Below are 19,662 nucleotides of genomic sequence, written 5' to 3'. Positions count from 1 at the left end.
GATCTTCTCAAGACTGCAGGCAAACCCAGGGATCTGTGCTCCTGTCTTTGGAAAATTCAGGATGCTTCCTCCATTCCTGTTAACCCCAGGATTTTCACAATAGTCCTGCCAAACTCCACAATCCTCACTAAAGTTCTCTCAATCTCCAGGATCTTTGCCAGAGTCCTGACAAATCCAGGGTTCTTTCTAAATTCCTGTGAAACTCTAGGATCCTTGCTACCATCCCAATAACACTCCAGCTCATCATGACATTCCTCTGAAAATCAGGATCCTCTTTATACTCCTCTCCAACACCAGGATTCTATCAACAGTTTCCTAAAAATTCAGGTTCTGCACTGCAGTCCCGTCAAATTCCAGGATCCACACTGCAGCTCTCTGAAAACCTAGAATCCCCACTTAATTCCAACCATAGTCCAGGATCTTCTCTGAAGCCCTGTCATACCCTGCAATACACATTAAAGTCCAGTCAACCTCCAGCACCCTTGCTACAGCTCCCTCAAACTGGAGAATCCCCTTGCATTCCTTCCAAACTCCAAAATCCTTGCTATTGTTCTGTTAAACCGTTTGGTCTTCTCTACGGTCCTGGCAAAATTGAGGATCCTTCCTCCAGTCCTGTCAAACTCCAGGTTGATCAGTACTGTCCTGCCAAATTACAGGATCCCTCTGCCTCTAATTCTGTTGCACACAAATCAACCCAGAGGTGTTTCACTCTCATTCTGGATTTCAGAATATTAGCTTCAATCTAATGCCTGTTGGCAACTTTATTCGTTTGCATTCTCCTTTCTAAACATATTGCAAAGTAAAATTTCATCACCTATTTCATAGTGTAATGAATACATTCTGTAATTTAGTCTCCAAATCACTAAGGTACAAAAGTGGCCCATACTTTAATCATAGTGGGTGAATAGCCCTGAGATTCTTTCCTATATCATTATAAACACCCATTATGTTATACAGAATGTTTTGACATGATAAGTAGCACTGACATCAATATCTGTTTGTTCTCAAGAGCAAAAATCATTTGAAGGAGGATCATGAAGAGACAAATGAACAGGATTTTCAGTTCTAGCATTGGCACCCATTAAACACCCACATATAGCTTCTAAAATATTATTTGGGTTTGTGTTAATATTTTCTTATGTCCTTGCTTCATGAAGCAGCACTTTGTTCACAAAAACTCTATGTGTAAGTGTGTACACTAAGATAAAAACAGTGCTAAAATTAAACATACCAGAATTGTGAGGACAATATTTTGAAAATGATGTCGAAGATCTACAGCATAGGTGCGAAAAAAGAGCAAAATTCCCCTCTACAAGCTGAAATGAGAAAGTAAATTCTTATAATATACACAGTATATGCTCAAACAATGTGGTTCATACGCTTCACAAGCCATCATTTTGACAATGAAACTTCAAAACATTTTAAAATATTTAAAATGAAAACCTTTAAATTGAAGAAAAGTCAGCTCAAATTTTGTGACCAATGGTGAATAAATAAAATCAAGTGATCATTACATATAGACTTGCCCACAGTTTTCCTGTGGACTTTTGCACTAAAATTAACATGTTTTGAAAATAATACATTACTGCATTCTCTAAAGGGATCTCAGACTTTGTGACTTTAACTAATCTAACTGGAGAATGGTTTATGACTCTTGAATTCTGCAATAGGAAGTGTAAGTTAAAATAGTTAACCAGTGTCAAATCATGTATAGAAAGCAAAAGAGAGACAGATGGAATTGAGAGAAAGATGAACAGAGAGATGAAATAGTTATATATGCTTTCTTAAACTGGCAATATTTATCTAAAGGAATGAAATTCTATACCTGTAGGTTAATTTTTACTGCGAATGAAACTTTTATACAGTAACTATGACTTATCTGGATGTTAGCTATCTGTCATGACAACTTTTTTCTGGAATGGCTATTGAGTGCCTATTGCATAAATAACACAAATTTATGTGTTGCAAGTATTTCAAAGTTTTCTTTTAGTACAACTTCTGGAAGACCAGAACAACTACAGGTAGAAACTTGAAGCTAAAACATTGCAGATGCTGGAAACTGCAACAAAACCAGTAGATGCAGATGATGGATCATGAATCTGAAATGCTGACAGTGTTTTTTCTCCCCCTCCAGAGATGTTCCCTGACCTACCCAGTGTTTCTGGCAATTTCTGTTTTTGTTCCAGTAGCAACTTGGCAATTTCTGCATTTATCTTCACATATAGAGCTACTCATTTCTGTTTGACTTACTCCTTACAACGGTGAACTGGGAATGTTAGGCAGAAATGATGAGAGTAAATATTTAAAATATCAAGCTTTGTTCATTCAAAAATAACTTAAATTTTAATGCATAATAGTTTAAGTTCACGGCTTGACAGTGATTTCTATGTTGATCGCACTGGTGAAGGCTTCAATAGCACACCCTGTGAAAGAGTAGGCTAGCAACTTCAGGATCTCCAAGTTTAACCATACAGGTCTTTCCCAGGGTTATGAACACCCACTTATGGATGCCTTGTACAGAACATTTGGGAGACTGACGGGATGGATTTGCTATCTGCTGTGAGGCTGCAGGATCTTCTGCTGTGGTTTGCGGCAATATCATTACACCTTGCAGAGAAATCTTAATGGTTGAGTTAAACACCCTGGTTTAACAGCCCATTGCTCTTGTTTTGCTTATGTATTTATTTAAATACATTGCCAGGTGGCCGCATTTCTGACTTGCAAACTGTTTGGGTTACGAACTGTTCTCGGGAACGGAATCCTGTCGTAACCTAGGGAGGACCAGTACCTGTGTGGACCCCAGAAACTGCAGCCAGTTTTTCCCAAATTCGTCAGTGAAAACTGGGAACTGCTACATTATAACCACCACAGTTTATGGATGACATTTGAACATGACCTTCATTCATTTTATCATGCTCAATATAAAAAAAGACATAAGATGGGATCCTCCTTCAAATCCAAACCAAGGAGAATTCACATAAAATTTATTTGCATTAACAAATGATCTTACGTAAGCAAATAACTATAATATTTGTGCAATGATGCAATATTTAGTTTTTTCTTGGCAAGTGTATGATAAGATAAAATCAACCTGCATTTTATAGAATATTTAACATGGAAAAATCACCCCAGAATAATGCAATAGCAACACCAATGCTCAGAAATGGTTAAGAACTAGAAACATACATCTTTAATGCCTCCTATCTAAAATTTTCAATGGATACCAAGATGATTTCATTTTCATGCTCAAGCTCCTATAAGATGTAACATTCATGTATTTCTTATATTTTCAATGCAGTGCAATTTTATGGTCCTTTTATGATGCAGAGTTAAATGTTCAGGAGGATTACCTGAAGGGCCAAAGATATGAGAGAAAAGTTGTAGTCAGCTTCACGTAGGGCCATGTCTCATCACAAGTTTCATTCCTTTTAGGAAAGGAATTGGTTTGCCTGACTTCACAGTGTAGGGGTCTAACCAAGAAAAATGGAACATCAAACTACTTGCCCTTCATATTTCATTAAACAAGTCATGCAATATTAATAAATACAAAATGAATCTCATAAAAAGACTACACTGAACTGGTTGACCAGATATCAGATTGGAGGCTTTCAGAATGACTTTCAAGAACAGAGGTCGTACGGAGTTAAGGTTAATTAAACATACACTCTTTAAAAAATAACATGAATATTTGTCATGTCTTCCATATTTGCACACGTAAGGTTTCTTTAGTGTTCAAAGTAACTCAGTTAAGAAATGTATTTTAAAACCCTTTTAAGAATTGTGAAAATAAAACTATATAAATGCAAGTCCATAGGATCATTTAAACCTGAGTCATCCAGACAGATCAAATTGGCTACAAATCTTCTACAATGAGCAAGGTGTAAATTGCCAATCTGTCTGATCTTACAGTTTCCCATTGAATATGTTAGGTTAAAATGACCTACTTTACTTTTTCAACTTTCTTTCCTGCTGAAATTTTAAACATGTTCCATTTTGTCTTGTCTTGTTTAAAAATACAGTAGCATTTTGGTTAAATTACTGGATTAGGAACAAGAATTCTGGACCATTAATCTAGGGACATAATAACCCAAGAAGATAGGAGCAGGAGTAGCCCAATCGGTCCCTCAAGCCTGCCCCACCGTTCAATATGGTCATGACTGATCTGTTCCAGGGCTCAACTCCTCTTCTGTGCCAGTACTCACAGCCCTCCACTCCCTTATCATGCAAATAATGATCCACTACCTCATTAGATAACCCCAATAATCTAGTTTCCACAACAGTCCGAGGTAGAGAATTCCAGAAATGCACCACCCTCTGCGAAAAGAAATTCCTACACACCTCAATTTTAAATTCTCCCACTAATTGAACCATCTCAACATTTACCCTGTCATGCCCCTAAGGATCTTTATGTGTTTTAATAAGACCACCCCTCATTCTTTTAACACCAAAGAGCAGAGATCTAATTTCTTCAGCTGATTGTTTCCAGAGCTGATTTCTTCAGCTGATTTAGAGAGGACAATTCTCCAAAACTAGGAATGAGCCTAATGAATCTCCTTTGAACTGCCTCCTTGAATTACTAACTCATCCTTTCTCGAATAAGGGGATAAAACTGTGCACAGTATTCCAGATGTGGCTTCACCAGTGTCCTGGACGAATGCAACAATACTTCCCTATTGCTAAACTGTAACCCCCTTGTAATAAAGGCCAATATGCCATCTGCCTACATAACCACTTGCTGCACCTGCCTGTTAAGGTTTTGTGATTCATGCACAAGAACACCTAGGTCCCTCCGTATTTTGCTCAACTGCTATAGATAATATTCTGCTATTAGATTCCTCTTGCTGAAAGGCATAACCTCACACTTTCCCACATTAAACTCCACTTGCCAAGCTTTCGCCCACTCACGCAACCTATCTATATCCTATTGCAGTCCTAATATCCTCATCACAACATGCCCTCCCACCTATTTTTGTGTCATCAGCAAACTTGGACACCTTACACTCTGCCCCCTCCTCCAGATCATTAATATGAAATGTAAGTAATTGAGGGCCAAGCACTGATCCTTGGGGCACCGCACATTGTTCCAGCCTGAAAAAGAACCATTTATTAAAAACTCTCAGAATGATAGCTGGGGAATAATAGAGAAACTAGATCAGTCATGGTAATGATGAATCTACAGCACTGTTGTTAAAGACACACCCAAACTGGTTCATTAATACACTTCAGGGAAGGAAATTTCCTATTCTTATTCAGTCTAGTCTATACACGACTACAAAGTACTGATATGATTGACTCTTAACTGCCTCCTCAGGGGAATTCTGGATGGACAATAAATGTTGGCATTCAATGTAAAGAAATACATAAAAAACAATACTCAGACCTTTAACTTCTCAACACTTATTCTCTTCTTCATTAAAATAATAAGAAAGGGCCAGGGTTACAACAATTCCAAGTGGAGATAAGTTCTACAAAAATGGTCTATAAGAAACATAGCTTTAAATAATCAAAGGTTGTCTTAAGTGATCAGAGAAAGAGAATACTGGTCTCATCTGACATTAAAACTAGGACACTCTAAACTAATTTTGAGCACTACAGTTATGATGTGTTAATTGTTCATTAAGTGTAGTAATTTTCTGACCCACCTTAATTAGAGGCCATTAATTTTTGCCCAGAGCTTCCTGCTGAAAATGCAGACGAAATTCAACTTTGGTGAAGTAAAAAAGGGACAATGATGTTTCAGCAGCCCATAAGACACCCTGCATGATATTTCCTCTCCACTATGCCATACATAAGAAACAGCAGCAGGAGCAGGCTATCTGGCCTCCTAATTCTGCTCTGCCATTCAATAACATCATGGTTGATCTTTGTCTCAGCCCACTATTTTCCTGTAATCTCCCATTTCTCTCGATTTCCTTAATATCCAAAAATGGATTTACCCCCCATCTCGAATATACTTAGCCTCCACACCCCTCATGGGTAGAGAATTTCACAGAACCAGTACCCTTTTGGTGAAGGAATTTCAGACCTGAACAGCCAGTTTCTTATTTTGTGCCCGTCATTCTAGACAGCCATCTAAGAGATGCGTCATCCCTGTGCCTGCCCTGTCAAGCCGTATAGGAAGTGTGTGTGTGTGTGTGTGTGTGTGTGTGTGTGTGTGTGTGTGTGTGTGTGTGTGTGTGTGTGAACAAAATCATCTCTCATTATTTTAAATTCAAAGGAGTATAGGCCCACTCTGTTTAATCCCACTCCTAGAATAAACCCCTCCATCCCTCCACCACACCCCTCCCCTCATCTCAGGAATTAATTTGGTTCAATCTGGAGTTGCAGTGTCTCTAGCCCAATGGTATCCATTCTTAGGTACTGAAAATATACCTTGATATAATATTCTAGGTGTGGTCTCATCATCGTCCTATATAATTGCAGTAAGACATCTTTATTCTTGTACTCAAATCCTCCTGCAATATAGGCCAACCTACTGTTTGTCTTCCTCATTGCTTGCTGTACCTGCACTTTAACTTTCTGTAATTCATATACAAGGACACCCAGATCATTCTGAATCTCTCACTCTTTAAAAATACTCCACCTTTCTACTTTTTCCCCTATTTCAATTGGATAACATTATATTTTCCCATTGTATTCTGTTCATCACATCCTCACCCATTCAGTTAGCCTGTCTATATCACCTTGAAACTTCTCCATGTCCTCATCACAACTCACACTGCCACCCAGCTTAGTGTCATCAGCAAACTTGGATTTATTACACTGGACCCAAATCATTAATATAGATTTGGAACAGCTAGGACTATAGCACTGATCCCACTAACCACAACCACAAACTCAAAAATATATTTAATTTGATGCGCTGCTGTGTTAAATCCTGCATTCACATAATCTTGTATACATTTGTCTTGGTCATCTTATTGTCTGGAACTTCTGAGTCATTGCCAGGTTAGAGCCTACAAGCTACTTAGGAATCCACACTGGGCCATTTGCCGAATGCTTTTTTGTGGGGGAAAATTTTATTTATCTAAATCTGGAAACATTGGTGCAGATTGGCAGAACTGAGGTTAAAGCTTAACCAGCAAAAGGTGCACAGCTTACCAGCTTTTCCAGTAAAACCCCATTTGATTCACCAATGCCCTTCAGGGACATCCTTACCCAGTCTTGACCTAACTGTGAATCCAGAAGCACCAATGTGATTGACTCCTCTTCAGGACAATTAGGGATGGGCAATAAATGCTGCTACTGCCAGATAGGTTTGTATCCCATGAGCCAATTAATTTGAAAGAAAGCTTTCCTATTATTCATATTTTATTAGAGTTTGGCGACTGGGATTTGGCTGCCTTGGGGCTTTAGATCCATGTCCCCAGTGACCTGTCCCAGTTCCATTATCAAGCCGTACATGCTTCCAATATTCTTCAGTACCTCCTCTAAAGAAGGAACTTGCATTTATATAGCATCCTCGGTACTTCACAATATATGGTGCATGGACACTACTGCTTTGTGGAAAACACTGCATAAATAAAGACAGCAGGAGTGCAGAAACAGCAATTGAATGGACGACTAATTCAGCTGTTTCTGTGGAGTTGCTGGAAAGAATCACAACAGCGAAACAAGTTAATCTGCAAATAGTGAGTTGGAACATTTTACATCTGGATAAATAGGAATTAACACCTCATGTAAAGACTCACTGATAATATAGCATCCCCTATATTCTGGGCATCAACCTCAATTAAATGCTATAGACCTGGAGTTTGAAACTATCACCTTCTGAGTCAGAAACCAGAATGCTAAAACAGAGGAAAAACAACTTACTAAAGTTTCAAGTCAATCTATTATTAATTCATTGAGCCTCATCCCTCAGTGGATATCCTTTTCATCTTACAGGAGTACTTATTCTTTGCTGTATTCAATTCTTATTGTAGGATATTACTGATCCAGTTAACTTTGATCTGTTCTTTTTCACAGCTTCTTTTTCACAAACTCTTTTTTTCCCCTCCTCCTTGTGGAGGCTTTTTTTGCAACAGCTTTCTACAGTTACAGTAACTTTCAGGATTACCTCACTTGTAAAAATAATAGTATCCTCAGCACCCAAATATTTCACCAATATTACTTTATTTGATGGACTATTAACTATTTGAGCTCTGAGTACTCTTGAGATCATTTAAAGTTAACTTTTTTTTAAATTACAGTGTAAATTGTTGTTTGTTAAGGGCTTAATCACATATAGTTTATATGTTCCCCAACCCCTCTAATACACCAATAATCACTCCACAACAGTTTTTTTTCCCTGTCAGCCACTGGAAGAGTCCTGATAAAACTACAAACCAAATGAGTAATCTTGAATAGTTTATTAGTTCTTCTGAATACTGAGGCAGAATCAAGACATGAAAACTTCATGCTCACTTTCTTCTAGCTTATGTTTCTCCCCCCAACTATGCTATTGCATATCAAGTAAAATGAAGAAACACTGCTGGAAATGTGAAGGGAAACAGAGAAATAAATAAACTCATGTGTAGATTGAAACAACAAATTAGCATTTCAGATATAGGTCCTTTGTCTTTGCAACTGCGTAATTCCAGCATTTTCTATTTGTATCCATTGTTTACTCACATTATTCATTCACAGTGGGAAGAAATGACTTCAATAAAACTCATATTTCTAATTTAAGAAATTATGCAAATTACTGAAGCCCTGCATTTCAGATTTTTTGTACTTAACCTTATTAAATAAAACTATTCCATAAATTTTTATTGCAGCACTGTAGAGTGTATATAATCATTGATCATGGCTGGCCCAACATGGCCCTCATCCTGATCAGGGCTTTTGTGTGTGATTGCACCAAGCTGCACAAACACCAAGTTTCACTGTGTGCTGAGGTTCTGCCTGTCCCCAGTGTTGCAAAGCAGACCATGTTGTTGCAGAACACTCCATTCAGTTAGGATGTGCCACACCACCTCTATCTCATGGAAATGTTTGCGACCACAAGTCAATCAGGCAGTCATTTGCACAGAATATCCTTGAGGGTCTATAGGAAACGGACACAGTGGAACCTGTTGGATGGTTCCCTGAGGAGACTGTCCAAGTTATTTGGCAGAATTCCCCATTACCAGAACATTGAAACAAGCACCAAGACCTTGTTTGGCTGGTGGTGAAGAGGGCCCTACATGTCAAATCCTTCATACCATACCCTGTCCTCGTGGTATCTGCACTTTCATCCATCTGTCTCTGGAGTGAGGGCTTGCCAAGATGTCTGTAAAGGAATGCAGGAGTTTTTTTTGTTGAGGTTCGTCCTGAGCAGCTGCAAAACTCAGGGTTTTACAGGTCATTTCTGGGGACATGTTTTGAGACAAACATTGACCATTGCTGGGGGATCATCCACTCGGTGAATAATGCACTGTGGTCTGCTTGCAGCTTGCTGATCTTCCCAAGCAAGGAGTTGTTCAAAACCAAATTCTGGAGACTGGCACATTACAAGGTGCAGGACTATGTGCTGAGGGATGCACTGAAGGTTGGTGCAGCCACTGCAAAGGCTGTGGGAAAGGAAAGCCACATTGGAGGGGCATAAGGGGTTGAGTCTTGTGTAATGATCCCTCAGATGTATCACTAATGGAATACTTGGAAATAGAAAAATAGATGTCTTGTTGAAATATTGGAAATATTTAAAGTGAACATAGCAATATACAAAGTACTGTGAATGTTGACAAAAGAATAATTCACATTGTATAGTTACTAATTTTGTGAATAAAGTACATTTTGGGGGGAAAATGTACATTTAAGACTAATCTTAGTTTGAAAACAACAAATTACTTGTGTGTTTCAAAAACATTTTGGCATGAGAAAGGCCCCACACCACCAGTGCAGTTACTTACCATCTCTCTCTTTCACGCCAAAGAACAGAACAATTGTACAAAAAATGTAAATGCCTCCTACAACACCAGCAGAAATCATGTACGAATCTTTCTATAAAAGAGCAGAGACAATAAAGTTAAAACTGTTCAATCGAAGAAACAAAAATAAGGAAGTCTTACTTTGGTTCCAGCAATTAAGGTTTCTGAAAGAAATGGAGAGAATTTGACTTGTGTAATCCATAGGGGTGGCACCAGACCAGCCACCCATCTCTTACGATTGTTGTTATCACATAAAATTACATTCATTATATTAAATAAATAAGCAGGGTAATTTAAATAAAAAAACAATGCAATCATACTTCAATATAAAATGTTCAGCGGTTAAATCACTAGGTTACTGAAAGGGATAAACTGAGACCAAGTTGAAAATCTATCCCATTTATGTTTGCATACAAACTTGCAAGGGTGGTTGGAATTAATAAGAACTTAACAGGAGCAGGCGTAGGCCATATGGTTCTTGAGCTTGCTCCACACTCCGACCTACTCCCCAAGACCCCTGGACACCGGTAAGATCCAAAAATCTGACTATCTCAGTGTTGAATACATTCAGTCTCTACTTCCACAGTTTTCTTGGGTGAAGAATACCAAAGATTCATTATTTCCTAACAAAGGAAATTCTCCTCATCTCTATATTAAATGATCAATCCCTTGCTCTGAAACTATGCTCCCTAATTCCAGATTTTCCCACAAAAGGATATATCTTTAAAAATAGATGTGAATAACATAACAAATGAAGTTAAGGAACTGGAACACTTATTGAACAATTACTTAGAGTCATACAGCACAGAAACAGGCTCTTTGGCTCACCTTGTCCATGCCAACCATTAAGTACCCATCCAATTTCATTTACAGCATTTGGTCTGTAGCCTCCTGTGCCTTGGTGATTCAAGTGCTCATCCAGATACTTTTTAAATCTTGTGAGAGTGTCTGCTTCTACTACCTTCTCAGGTAGTGCATCCCAGATTGCAATCACCCTCCAGATGAAAAAAAATTTTCCTCAGATACCCTCCAACCCTTTTACTCCTCACCTTAAACCTATGCCCTCTGGTTTTAGAGGTCTCTGTTATGGTAAAAGGTTTCTCATTATCCACCCCATCTTTGCCTCTTAAAATTTTACATACCTCTGTCAGGACACTTCACAGCCTCCTCTGCACCAAGAGAAACAAACCCAGCTTATCCTTTCTCTTTTCATAGCTGAAACATTTCATCCTGGTAAATCTCATGGTAAATGATGTCCCGATGTCCTGGTAAATCTCCTCTGCACATTTCCACTGCAATCACATGCTTCCTATGGTGTGGCAAGCAGAACTGCACACTATACTCCACCTATAGCCTAACCAAAGTTTTGTAAAGTTTTGTACAATGTCGCCCTATCCTTATATCCTTTGCCCCAACTACTGAAAGCCAGCATCCTGTATATTTTCTTCACCAGCATATCTACCTGTGCTATGACCTTTAAGGATCTATACACTCGCATACCAATATCCCGCCATTCCTCACCACTCCCTGTAATGTTCTATGTTCTAGGTAAGATAGGATCCCACGATGTTGTGCCAACATTTTATCCTGCTCTAAGATCTATCTAACCCTTCCCTCCCACATAGCCCTCCATTTTTCTATCATTCATGTGCCTGTCTTAGAGTCTCTCAAATGCCCCTAATGTATCTGCCTCCACCACCTCTGCCCGCGGTGCGTTCCATGCAGCCACCACTCTCTGTGTAAAAAACTTACCTCTTTCATCACCTATATACTGTACCTTCATCACCTTAAAATTATGCCCCCTGTTGTTAGCCATTTTCGCCCTGGGAAAAAGTCTCTGACTTTCCACTCGATCTATGCCTCTTATCATCTTGTACACCTCTATCAAGTCACCTCGTATCCTCCTTCACTCCAAAGAGAAAAGCCCTACCTCACTCAACCTATCCTCATAAGACATGCTCTCCAATCCAGGAAGCACCCTCTCTAAAGCTTCCACGTCCTTCCTAGAATGAGGTGACCAGAACTGAACACAATACTCCAAGTGTGGTCTGACCAGAGTTTTATAGACCTGCAACATTACCACGTGGCTCTTGAACTCAATACCCCGACTAATGAAGGCCAACACACCATACACCTTAACAACCATATTAGCCTGCACAGCAACCTTGAGGGATTTATGGACGTGGACCTCAAGATCCCTCTGTTAAGAGTCCTGCCATTAACCTTGCATTCTGCCTTCAAATTCGATCTTCCAAAGTGTATCACTTCACACTTTTCTGGGTTGAACTCCATCTGCCAATTCTCAGCCCAGCTCTGTATCCTATCAATGTCCCATTGTAACCTACAGCAACCTTCTACACGTCCACAACACCCCAACCTTTGTGTCATCTGCAAACTTACTAACCCACCCTTCCACATCCTCCTCCAAGTCAATTATAAAAATCACAAAGAGCAGGGTCCCAGAACAGATCCCTGCGGAACACCACTGGTCACTGACCTCCAAGCAGATTACACTCCATCTACAACCACCCTCTGTCTTCTATGGGTGAGCCTATTCCTAATTCAAACAGCCAAGTTTCCCTGGATCCCATGCCTCCTAACTTTCTGAATGAGCCTTCCATGCGTAACTTTAACAAAGTGCCTGACTTAAATCTATGTATACCACATCCACTACTCTACCTTCATCAATATGCTTTGTCACATCCTTAAAGAATTCAATCAGGCTCATGAGGCATGACCTGCCCCTCACTAAGCCACGCTGACTGTCCCTAATCAGCCAATGCTTCTTCAAATGCCCATAAATCCTGTCTCTAAGAATCTTCTCCAGTAATTTGCCCACCACTGAAGTAAGACTCACTGGCCTGTAATTCCCAGGGTTATCCCTACTCCCTTTCTTGAAAAAAGGAACAACATTTGCCACCCTCCACTCATCTAGCACTACTCTTGTGGCAAGTGAGGATGCAAAGGTCATTGCCAAAGGCACAGCAATCGCTTCCCTCACTTCCCGTAATAACCTTGGATATATCCCATCCGGCCCCTGGTGACTTATCTATCCTAATGTTTTTCAAAAGTTCCAGCACATCCTCTTTCCTCATGTTGACATGCCCAAGCTTGTCATCATGTTGTACGCCATCCTCACAATCGTCAAGGTCTCTCTCACTGGTGAATACTGAAGAAAAGTATTCATTAAGGATCTCCCCTACCTCTTCCGACTCCAGGCACATGTTTCTTCTTTTATCCCTGATCGATCCTACCCTCACTCTAGTCATCCTCCTATTCTTCACATATGTGTAGAACACCTTGGGGTTTTCCATAATCCTACTTGCCAAAGCCATCTCATGCCCCCTTCTCGCTCTCCTAAGTCTATTCTTAAGCTCTGTCCTGGCTACCATATAACTCTCCAGAACCCTGTCTGATCCTTGCTTTCCAAACCTTAGGTAAACTTCTTTCTTCCTTTTGACAAGATATTCTACATCTCTTGTCAACTATGGTTCCTTCACTCTACCATCCTTACCCTGCCTCAGTGGCACAAAGCTATCCAGAACCCCATGCAAGTACTCCCTAAACATCCTCCACATTTCGTTGTGCACTTCCCCAAGAATATCTGTTCCCAATTTACGCTCCCAAGTTCCTGCCTAATTCCCCCTCCCCCAATTAAATACTTTCCAACATTGTCTGCTCCCATCCCTCTCCAAGGCTATGGTAAAGGTCAAGGAGTTATTGTCACTGTCTCCAAAATGATCTCCCACTGAGAGATCTGAAACCTGATCAGGCTCATTGCCTAGTACCAGGTCCAGTATGGCCTTTCCTCCAGTCAGCCTGTCACATACTGTGTCAGGAATCCTTCCTGACACACCTAACAAACTCGGCCCCATCTATTCCCTTTACACTAAGGAGTTGCCAATCAATATTAGGGAACTTGAAATCACCCGTGACAACAACACTGTTATTTTTGCAACTTTCCAAAATCTGCCTCCCAATCAGCTCCTCAGTGTCTCTGCTGCTCTTGGGGGTTTGTGGAATACTCCCAATAGAGTGATTGCTCCCTTCCACCCACACTGACTCAGTTGACGATCCCTCCAGGACGTCGTCCCTTTCTACAGCTGTGATACTATCCCTGATCAGCAAAGCCACTCCCCCACCTCTTTTACCTCCCTCCCTGTCCCTTTTGAAACTTCTGAACCCCGGAGTATCCAGCAGCCATTCCTGCCCTTGTGACAACCAAGTCTCTGTAATGGCCACAACGTCATAGTTCTAAGTTCATCACCCTTGTTCCTGATACTTCTCGCATTAGACACATTTCAGCCCATCGAACTGACTGCAATTTTGCCCTTTCAACTGCCTATCCTTCCTCACAGTCCTTCTATACGCTGCATCTACTTGTACCCTAAATACACCAACCTCTGACCTAACACTTGGGTTCCCATCCCCCTGCCAAACTAGTTTAAATCCTCTCCAACAGTTCTAGCAAACCTGCCTGCAAGAATATTGATCCCCCTCCAGTTCAGGTGTAACCCATTCCTTTTGTACAGGTCGTACCTTCCCCAGAAGAGATCCCAATGATCCACAAGTCTGAAACCCTGCTCCCTGCACCAACTCCTCAGCCACGCATTTGTCTGCCAAATCAACCTATTCTTATCCTTACTGGCATGTGGCACAGGCAGCAATCCAGAGATTACTACCCTTGCAGTCCTGCTTTTCAGCTTCCTACCTAACTCCCTATATTCCCTCTTCAGGACCTCACCTCTTTTCCTTTCTATGTCATTAGTACCATTATGTACCGCGACCTCTGGCTGTTCGCCCTCCCCCTTCAGAATGCGTGGACCCGATCCGAGGCATCTATGACCTGGCACCTGAGAGGCAACATACCATCCGGGAGTCTCTTTCAAGTCCATAGAATCTCCTGTCTGCTCCCCTTACTATTGAATCCCCTGTCACTACTGCTCTCCTCTTCTATCCTGACTGTATATCCTACCCTAATTAGACCTACCAAAATGCATTACCTACAATTATCATGTTTAAATTCTATCTGCCATTGCACTGGCCAATTCACCAGCTGATCAGTCTTGTTCTGTTATCAGAGACTATCCTCCTCACTATCAATAATACCATCAATTTTCATGTCATATACAAAATTACTAGTCATTACTCTCACATTTATATCCAAAATATTAATGTACATGGCAAACATCAAAAGTCCCAGCACCTATCCCTATGATACACCACTGGTCACTGACTTGCAATCACAAAAGCAACCCTCCATCATCACCCTCTGTCTCCTATTACCAAGCCAACTTTGGATGCAATTTTCCAACTTGCCTTGAATCCCATGGTTTCTAACCTTTTTGATAAATCTTCAATATGACCTTTATCAAAGGCCTTTCTGAGGTCCATGTAAACTACATCAACCAAACTGCCTTCATCAATATATTTTGTTACTTCTTCAAAAAACTCAAATTAGTCAAACAGGATCTCCCACCAACAAAACTATGTTGTCATTCCTGATTAAGCTCTGCCTCTCCAAGTATAGATTAATTCTGTCCCTCAGAAGTTTTTCCAATAACTTCCCCAGCACTGACATTAGGCTCACTGGCCTGTGATTACCTGGCTTATCCCTGCTGCTCTTCTTGAATAAAGGTTTCTCATTTGCTGTCCTCCAATCATCTGCCACCTCACCTGTGGCCAGCAAAGATTTAAAAATCTCTGTCAGTGACCCTGCAATCTCTTCCAAAGCATCACAAACTTTGACAAGAGGTAAAGCTTTTCCCTGAACTTGCCTCTCATCCAAGGCTGTCAAGGTGCTTTTGAGGCAGGACTTCATCAGTATGCCAGATGAGGCTCCCTACTTTATTGGATTTCTACAGGTTCAGGACATATGAGATGACTGGACACACACATCCTCATAAGATTAGTCAATATTTCAGGTCGGGAAGTCCTGATGAACGGTCCTGACCTGAAATGTCGAGGGTCCATTTCTCTCCATAGATGCTGCCTGACCCATTGAGTTCCTCCAGCTCCTTTGTGTGTTGCTCCACATTTCCAGCATTTGCAGTCTCTTGTGCCCTCATAAGATTAGTCCTGGTATTGGAATAATAACACTAAAGAGTGACTCCGGTTCCACCCTTGGGTTTCAAAGGATGTAGTTGTAGAAACTGCAAATTCTTAAGCCATGATTTTTCAAATCAAGCTCTCTCAATTCAAGAACTGCTTATTTTGGCTGGGAAATTAAAAACATAATTGTTTAATTAAAGGCGAGGGAAGCCATAAAAGTATTTACCATTAGATTAACATATATTGTTGGAAACACTAGAATACATAAACCAAGGCAGAGCAATGGATGCACTTAAAGAAATTTAGGTTGATTAATGACTAGCAATATTGATTTGCAAATGGTAGGTCATGTTTGATGAACCTTAATTGACTTCCTTTGAGGAAGAACTAAAGTAATACACAGGGGAACATCTACATTATTTAGGCATACCAAGCTCCACATGGAAATTGTCAATGGGATTGAAGTCAAGTTATTAAACTGGTTTGGAGATTAAATAAATCAGGGAGTAGGGAAATGGGTTTGTCCATGAATTGGGAAGAAGTGACTCCTGGTGTCTCATGAGGTCTCAATTGCTCACCATGTTTATTGGTGACATTGATAGCTCAATATATCCCAATCTGCCAATAACACAAGGCATTGTAAGGTGGGAACGAGCATAAAATTACACAGGGGAAAACTCTGGCAGATGGATTTCATTTCTGGTAAATGAAAATCAAAAAAAACTGCAAATGCTGGAAATCGGAAATAGTAAAAATGAATACTGGAAATACTCAGCAGGTCAGGGAGTTCTGATGAAGGGTATTTGACTGGAAACGTGAACTCTGTTTCTCTTTCTGTAGATGCTGCCTGACTTGCTGAGTGTTTCCAGCATTTTCTGTTTTTATTTCAATTCTGGTACATTTGATAATGATTTTGGATGGATGGAGGTTAGGTACACATATCTTTTGAACAAAGAGCTAGGAAGTGGAGGTCTAATATCATGTAGGAGTCAAAATACTTCAATCACTAAAATGTAATAGATAAAAAGCCAATCAGAATGGCTAATAGAATGTTAATCTTTATAAGTAAAGGCTGGAAGGTAATGGGACTTTACAAAGCCCTTTTTAGACTAGGTCTGGAGGACCAGTTATTTCTCTGGATGCCACATCTTGGAAACAATATATGACTCTGGAAGCTGATTGGTGCAGATTCATCAACCAGAGCTCCAACGGTTAGATTATGAGAAGTTGTATAAAGTAGGCTTTTGTTCCCTGGAATATATAAAGTTTTGAGGTGACCTGAAAAGTTTAAAAAAAAGTTTTTATAAGTTTAGGTCTTTCTGTTTTGGAAAGGAATTGACTGGGTAGTTGGAGACATTTTATTTTTAACTTGAAGGAGAATCTCTTGGATAAGGGGATTTTATTTTAAGTTCACAGTCAGACTATTCAAGAGAGAAGCTAGGAAACAGTTGTTCATCCAAATAGTGGTGGAGATTTCACAATTTTTCCAACCAAAATTGTGAGTACAATTAATAATTTTATAACAAAGATCAACAGATTTTTCTAACAAAGGACATTAAGGCATGTGGAACCAAGGCAGTTGGGCGAGGTAGGATACAGATTGGTCATTATCTCACAGAGTAGTGAATTGCCTCTTGGGACTGAATGGCCTTGTTGTATTCCTATATACTTAAAGAATATTGGGCTAAATTTTGTGTTCCTGTTGAGGAAACTATATTAAGAAGGAATGCAGGTTATGGAAAGAGCTATAACCTTGTCCTCCAGTTCCCCAGCAGGCACTTCTTTTAAGCACAGCTCACTTATACGGCCTTGAACAGAAGTAAGTCTTCATAAAGGGAAAGTAAGCACAGCAAATGATACAAATCCATGTCACTGAGAGAACTATTAGCAATATGAGTTACATTGAAAACAGTGCTACCTTATAATGCTACTAAAAGCATTTATATAACTCGCTTTGTATTATGAGACAACATCTACTTCATGTGGGGGAATTGTTAATACTTCTTTGAAGATTTATTGGGGTTTCTTGACCTGAGTGTTTGATGCTAACACTAGACATCTGATATAAGAAATAATTCTACTATCCTTCAATAATATCATATGCCTCAAAGAGCAGAAAAGAATTTTTTTTTAAAGTGCTTTCTTAGGGCAATTAATGTGCACAGTAATATCTCTAGCAAAAGTCATCTTCCACCATAAACAGCCTAATGTTAAGCTTTATTTTAATTGAAGTGACTGACAATGATGTGTTTTGCCATATACCATGGAATTATAATCATAATTTCCCTAAAGCTACATGTTTTCAAATCTAGTAACCTCTCATATCCAACAGCTGATGGGTCAAAGGAAAATCTAGATGCCATCTACATTCTTTCTGAAAACATCATAGAGTTGGTTTATATTAGTGAAATCAAAAGGTAAATAAAATAAAATATCTTCACCTAATCAAACAGCCACTGAAGGGAGAGAAACACAGAGTTGATGTTTCTGATCTAGGTTCATCAATTCATAAGAACAGATGCAGAGTAGATTGGGAATCTTCTATTTTTATTTCAGATTTCCAGTATCTGCAAGACTTTATTTTTGTAAAAGATAGCTTCTCTTGTTCAAAATCAAAACTCATAAACTGATTTTGGGGATTTTAAAAGCATTTTGGGGTAACTAATGGCTGATCATTGAAGTTAACTGAAAAACAAAAACATACTGGGCCACCTCATATGATTGGTGTATATTCCCCAATGATAATAATCAACAACCTTAAGCAGAACACCTTCAACTTCACATAAATTTAGCATTAAAATTAAGTAGGAAAGTATTTTACAGTTGCTTCAATTGTTAAAGAATATATTATCAGTGCATTACAAGTCACCAAAGGGAATGAAACAAGTACAGGAGATAAATGCACCATAAAATAATTTCTGACTCATTCACGTCAGTGGGAGCTATGCAAAATATAAATCAGGTACTTTTCCATGGATAAAATTAAACAATAGACATTTGCCAAGCTTATGATAGCCATGAAAGGATTCTGCAAGACTGCCCTCTTGAGTTTGAAGAAAAGGTCCCAGAGGAAGCAAAAATAACATAGTAGGAAAGCTTGCAAAATAACAATTCACTGAGCCGTTCAAGTGAGAAGATGGAGGGAGTGAAACATACAAAAAGCCTGTAATTTTGGAGAGAGACAAGTATGCATGATAAAACTAAGAGCTTAGACCATTTAATAGAGAGGACATGCCACAGGTAACAGAGTTCTACAGTTGCATGTTACTGTTCTATTTGGAATGCCAGGTCTGTCAATCAATGTGATCTGAATGGATTTGTTGTCTGTTCCAGTAAAGATATGCCACTTTCCTAGTACTAATTGATTCTTCTGACACTAATTGCCTTTGGGGTACAGGATTATGGACCCCACTTAATGCCACTGCAAGACAAGAGTACCCTCTTGGAATGGCATTTATTATTCACTGTGCTCTGGGTGGAATTAGCCAGATTTCCAGAAGTCTGGCATCTCAGGAGGCTCACCTCTAAATGTAGTCATAAGGTCATACTGAGGTTAAAGTGGGTATAGCAGAAGAATCACAAGACCACCACTACAGCTTCTGCATTCCACACCCCACCTCTTCGTCAGGAATTTTTGTAGGAATCAGGAACTGAAGGAAATCCTGAAGAATGAGTTCTGTTCCAAATTCCTCCTTTACCTATCCAATTCTGGAATTTCTGG

The 19,662-nt window shown here is 39.6% G+C and overlaps 1 protein-coding gene across 1 annotated transcript in view; it reads right to left on the bottom strand.

Moving 5' to 3' along the window:
• LOC127575493 (sodium-dependent lysophosphatidylcholine symporter 1-like) overlaps positions 1–19,662 on the bottom strand; it is a 76,556-nt gene that overhangs the window by 15,447 nt on the left and 41,447 nt on the right. Inside the window, 6 exon segments of the mRNA XM_052025426.1 lie at positions 1,232–1,285; positions 1,287–1,316; positions 2,743–2,851; positions 3,351–3,402; positions 3,405–3,470; positions 9,873–9,963. Of these exon segments, the coding sequence (XP_051881386.1) occupies positions 1,232–1,285; positions 1,287–1,316; positions 2,743–2,851; positions 3,351–3,402; positions 3,405–3,470; positions 9,873–9,963 (402 nt within the window).

This window comes from Pristis pectinata, chromosome 10 (genome assembly GCF_009764475.1).
Source record: "Pristis pectinata isolate sPriPec2 chromosome 10, sPriPec2.1.pri, whole genome shotgun sequence".
NCBI lineage: Eukaryota > Metazoa > Chordata > Chondrichthyes > Rhinopristiformes > Pristidae > Pristis > Pristis pectinata.
The sequence above is the reverse complement of the archived record's forward strand: the minus strand, read 5'-3'. Positions and strand labels throughout refer to the sequence as shown.